Raw genomic sequence first — 6,000 nt, forward strand, 5'->3', positions numbered from 1 at the left:
TTGTTATCAGTGGACTGTGGCATCTAGGGGTTCTATGGACTAGACGAGCCTGCACGTGTGACCCTTTTCTAGTCTGTTTCCGCTAATTACCTAGATGACATTTTATATATGAACTCAACTTTGACTCTGAATTATTGCTATGAGCAGCATAATACTTGATGATGATGAGTTGTTCTTTCACTCTCTCAGATCTCTTGTTAGTGCACCCACTAGGTCTTGCACTAGTGTGGTCAACGGTTGGTGGACACACTCGTCAGCTGAGTGTGTCGTATTTCTCGTTTTGCCTGCTTGTGTGATCATGTTCTGAATTATGGTTAGGGTTGGTTATTTTCGTCGTGATGTAATTCTGTAGAGGCTTATTAGAGAGCCATGTGTGTTGGCACTCCCCTTCAGTGTTTCAATTATTGATTAAACAATTCTGATTATAATTACGTATACATTTTGTGGTGTTTCTTTTCCTGTATCTTTCCAAGTATAGTCCAAAACAAGTCTATATTTGACTGTTATATGACACTACACCCGCTGAGTGAGCGATCTATCGATGTACTAGACTGTGTCGAGCGTATATTACAGCGCTCGCAATGTTATTTTTGTGACTCGAGATTATTCTGCCACTTTCTGAATACAATGTTTTCCGCAACCCCTTTGAAAACTTTGGTGTTTATTGTTGTTGTGATATGAATATGACTCAAGGAACCCACACGGTTTTTTTAGTGGACCTTGTACCACTTACAACATCTCTGGTACGAAAATAATCAATTTTTGTGCCCCGAAAGTCTAGGTGGATGCACTACAGACTTTTGCCACATGCTCCCTCAGCACTTCTTCTTTTCTCCCTCTCCATACATCATCCCCGTGTGGGACCATTTAGGATATATCGTGTCTGTCAGAGCTCCCTCTCCTTCTTTCTATTCACGACTCATCTTTCATCACTCGGTATGCATTTCCTCGTACCTTCCTGTCTCAGTGTCTCCTTTTCCCGCTCTTTTCTCTTTCTTCCCTCTCTCTTCCTGCTCCTACTCTCTCTTCTTGCTTCCTCTTCTTCTCCTCTCTCTGTCTCTCTCTTCTCTCTTCTCTTGTCCTCCATCCTCCTTCTTCTGTCTCCTCGCTCTCTCTTCTCGTCCTCTACTCTCCTCTCTCGTTCCTCGTCTTCTGTCTTCGACTCTCTCTCCCTCTATCTTTTGTCCTCCCTCTCTCTCTCGACTCTCTCCTCCCTCTATCTTTCTGTCCTCCCTCTCTCTCTTCGACTCTCTCTCCCTCTATCTTTCTGTCCTCCCTCTCTCTCTTCGTCTCTCTCTCCCTCTATCTTTCTGTCCTCCCTCTCTCTCTTCGTCTCTCTCTCCCTCTATCTTTCTGTCCTCCCTCTTCTCTCGGCAGGTTCTGAAGCTGAGATGGTACTGAGATTCACGTCTTCATAGATCCGCCTTCCTGGTGTCCATGGGTTCCTTCTGACTACAGCAGCTAGTTCTACGTCATCAAGATGATCTCCACCCAGAGACTCTAGTTCCTCATTCCTCCATTGGAGGGCCACTGCGGTGAGGGGAGGGGGGGGGGTGAAGGAGCCTCCTGTCATCAGGCAAATAGCTGCAGAGCCTGCTGGTGAAAGCGAAGGGAACCATGTAGTGTTCATTTCTCCACCCAGGGGGGAGGGTAGATTTGAGTCAAGTTTGTTTTCCATTGATTTTAGTGTGAGAGTGTTTTATGTGAGCCAGAGAGGAGATGGTCCTCCACACCTCTCCCTACTCCAGTGCCTTCCTGCAGTGCCTCACTAGCCTGTCATGGGGCTTCATCTTCCCTTGCTACTGGCTGCTGGACCGCCTGCTAGCCTCCTGTGTGGCCACCTCTCTGGAAAAGCGCCGGCGCTCCCAGGACCCCTGCTCCTTTGTGACGCTGTATGTGCTGGTGTCCACTCCACTCTACCTGCTGCTCCTCTTGGCCTCGCTGCCCTTTGCTCTGCTGGGATTCCTGCTGTGGGCTCCCCTGCAGGYGGCCCGCCATCCCTATCTCTACACCCACCGCCGCCCGAACAAGCACCAGGCCGAGCAGGGGGGCGCGGCATCACTGGCCGACTGGAGGCCGCAAGGCCGCAGCTTCTGCTTCGGCAGTGCCAACGTGTGCCTACTGCCAGACTCCCTGGCACGCTTCAACAACCTGTCTGAGACCCAGCGCCGTGCCTGCGAGGTGGGAAAGCGCATCCGTAACGGGGCCAGCCGGCCGCAGATCAAGATATACATCGACTCCCCCACCAACACCTCCATCAGCGCCGTCTCCTTCAGCAGCCTGGTCACGGGGTTCCCACGCACCTCCTCACTGGACCAGCGGCCTGACAACACAGCCGAGGCCGAACCCCTCACTGAGTGCCCTGTACACAATGCTAGTGCAGTCTGCCCAATACACACTGCCAGTGCAGACTGCCCCATACCCACCGCTGGTGACGACTGCCCCATACACCCAACAGGGGACCAGAGCTCCTCAGATTGTCGTGTCCATGTAGCTGGTGGAGAGAAAACACCAGAGTGTCCGCTTCACACTGCTGGTGCCCATAACAGCTCTGACTGCCCTGTTCACACCACAGTGGCCCAGAACTCCCCAGACTGCTCCATGCACGCCTCTGGGGTCCAGATCAGTATCAGTGCACCAGATCCAGACCCCCCAGAGGCCGAGACAGGAAACCACCAAGGCGAGGGTGACGCGGAGAGCCTGACAGGGGGGGTGCCTTCTAACAACACCCTGTCCCACCGCACCTCCATGTTCAAGAAGCACAGCGGCCGCAAGCGGCGCCAAGGCGACGACGGCATCGACCACGAGATCTCGGCCTTCTTCCCTGCCAACCTGGACTTCCTGTGTCTGCAGGAAGTGTTTGACCACCGGGCCACGTCCAGGCTGAGGCGGCAGCTGCACCACTACTTCCCCTACATCCTGAGTGATGTGGGCCGCTACGCCTGGAAGGACTGCTGCTCCCGCTTCAAGTTCCTCAACAGTGGCGTTATGCTGGYCAGCCGCTACCCCATCCTGGACGCCCACTATGAGTGCTACCCTAACGGGCGAGGGGAAGATGCCCTAGCAGCCAAAGGAGTTCTCTTTGTCAAGGTTAGGTGTTTTTTCTCTCTCTCCTAATGATAGCATTGGCAAGTGCTGTAAATGTGTAAAAGGCTGAAGGAATGATCATAATTAGGGTATCACTTTGAGTGTTAACAATAAGTTACTGCTTCTTATTGGACCAGGACATTGGTAAAGGAGCTACTTTTCCTCCAGGCTGCATCCTCACATCTGGCTGCTTTTTGGGGTTGGATGTGTTTCCACTGTTGTTAGACAGATATATTCAATCTTACTGTTGCAGAAACTTTGTGAACACAACAACGTTGAATTATTTAGACATAGTTCCCTGTACCCTTGGCTTGGGGGTAATTGAAAGTTGAAAATCTCTCTTGCAATTTTTTGCAGAGACCCGGAAAAAATAAATGCCCTTTTTTTATTCAGTCTCAAATTAAATAATACATAACTGTAGACCTTATTTTTCATTTGAGGGTTGCAGATACAGGACCAATCAAAAGTTTGAACTCATTCAAGAGTTTTTCTTTATTTTTACTATTTTCTATATTGTAGAATAATAGTGAAGACATCAAAACTAGGAAATACACATATGGAATCATGTAGTAACCAAAAAAGTGTTAAACAAATCTAAATCTATTTTATATTTGAGATTCTTCAAAGTAGCCACCCTTTGCCTTGATGACAGCTTTGCACACTCTTGGCATTCTCTCAACCAGCTTCATGGGGTAGCCACCTGGAATGCATTTCAATTAACAGGTGTGCCTTGTTAAAAGTTCATTTGTGGAATATTTTTCCTTCTTCATGCGTTTGAGCCAATCAGTTGTGTTGTGACAAGGTAGGGGTGGTATACACAAGATAGCCCTATTTAGTAAAATACCAAATCCATATTATGGCAAGAACAGTTCAAATGAGCAAAGAGAAACGACAGTCCATCATTACTTTAAGACATGAAGGCCAGTCAATGCGGGAACATTTCAAGAACTTTGAAAGTTTCTTCAAGTGCAGTCGCAAAAACCATCAAGCCCTATGATGAAACTGGCTCTCACGAGGACCACCACAGGAAAGGAAGACCCAGAGTTACCTATGCTGCAGAGGATAAGTTCATTAGAGTTACCAGCCTCAGAAATTGCAACCCAAATAAATGCTTCACAGAGTTCAAGTAACAGACACATCTCAACATCAACTGTTCAGAGGAGACTGCGTGAATAATTGCCTTCATGGTCGAATTGCTGCAAAGAAACCAGTGCGAAAGGACACCACTAAGAAGAAGAGACTTGCTTGGGCCAAGAAACATGAGCAATGGACATTAGACCGGTGGAAATCTGCCGTTTGGTCTGATGAGTCCAAATTGGAGATTTTTGGTTCCAACCTCCATGTCTTTGTGCGACGCAGAGTAAGTGAACAGATGATCTCTGCATGTGTTGTTCCCACCGTGAGGCATGGAGGAGGAGGGGTGATGATGTGGGGGTGCTTTGCTGGTGACACCGTCTGTGATTTATTTAGAATTCAAGGCGCACTTAACCAGCATGGCTACCACAGCATTCTGCAGCGATACGCCATGCCATCTGGTTTGGGCTTAGTGGGACTACAGTATCATTTGTTTTTCAACAGGACAATGACCCAACACACCTCCAGGCTGTGTAATTGCTATTTGACCAAGAAGGAGAGTGATGGAGTGCTGCATCAGATGACCTGGCCTCCACAATCCCCCGACCTCAACCCAATTGAGATGGTTTGGGATGAGTTGGCCTGCAGAGTGAAGGAAAAGCAGCCAGCAAGTACTCAGCATATGTGGGAACTCCTTCAAGACTGTTGGAAAAACATTCCCGGTGAAGCTGGTTTAGAGAATGCCAAAAGTGTGCAAAGCTGTCATCAAGGCAATGTGTGGCTACTTTGAAGAATCTCAAATATAAAATATGTATTTTTTGGTTACTACATGATTCCATATGTGTTATTTCATAGTTTTGATGTCTTCACTATTATTCCACCTTGCTATTCCCACATCTAGCCTACAGCATGTCTTTGATTATAATTTTGTGGGCTGTCTATTTATACTGTGACAGTATTTATTAAGTCCAAAACAAGGGGTTCAAATGTGAATTAGCACAGGGCAACAGGAACAAATTGTAGAATATTTAATATTTTTAAGGATAATCTTCTGTTATAGCTGTTTTCGGGCATTCGAGTTGCTCCAGAACTACAGACCGCTGCTATTTCAGAACATGAATTAAGTCATATTTAGCTAGTCTAACCCATTTCCACCAGTGAGCTTCTGGCGTGGCAGCGCCATGCCGTGAGCTGCAGGTGACTGACGAGGCTCCATTGGGGAGACTGATGACAGGCAGAGCAAAGCAGAGTTTGGGTTCATTGATCACTAACCTGCGAGGTTGGGGTTATATGGCTGGGGCTAGGGCTGGGGCTAGGGCTGATAGTATTCTCTCTCTTCTCTCTCTCTCTCTCTCTCTCTCTCTCTCTCTCTCTCTCTCTCTCTCTCTCTCTCTCTCTTCCATACTCTCTCTCTCCTCTCTCTTCTCCTCTCCTCTGTATCCCCTCCCTCCCATCGCTCCCCCCTCCCCTCCTGTATCTCTCTCCCTCCCTCCCTCCTGTATCTCTCTCTCTCTTCTCCCTCCCTGTATCTACCCTGTATCTCCCTCTCTCCCTGTATCTCTTCCTCCTTTCACTCCTTCTTCCCTTTTCTCCGGAGCTCATGTCTTTGTAATGTCTGAGTTTGTCACTTTGTATTGCAAATGAAATCTGCCACTTCACTTCATGTAGGTCTGCTAGAGTACATTGTTAGAGGAAAATTACCATGTGGTTTTTGATAATGTTTGTTTGGTCACAAGATTCCAAATCTTTCAGAGAAAGACCCTTGGATACATCATTCTTTCTAAAAGCCTACTAGTCTGTGGGGTAAGCTGCACGAAGGCTGAAGCTAAGGGTCACTCG

General features: G+C 47.8%; 1 protein-coding gene across 1 annotated transcript in view; it reads left to right on the top strand.

Annotated features, from left to right (window-relative positions):
- smpd3 (sphingomyelin phosphodiesterase 3) overlaps positions 1-6,000 on the top strand; it is a 38,723-nt gene that overhangs the window by 15,709 nt on the left and 17,014 nt on the right. Inside the window, 1 exon segment of the mRNA XM_023985268.2 lies at positions 1,378-3,090. Within this exon segment, the coding sequence (XP_023841036.1) occupies positions 1,720-3,090 (1,371 nt within the window). The 5' untranslated portion in view covers positions 1,378-1,719.

The sequence above is a fragment of the Salvelinus sp. IW2-2015 genome, linkage group LG4q.1:29, assembly GCF_002910315.2.
Source record: "Salvelinus sp. IW2-2015 linkage group LG4q.1:29, ASM291031v2, whole genome shotgun sequence".
Taxonomy (NCBI): Eukaryota; Metazoa; Chordata; class Actinopteri; order Salmoniformes; family Salmonidae; genus Salvelinus; species Salvelinus sp. IW2-2015.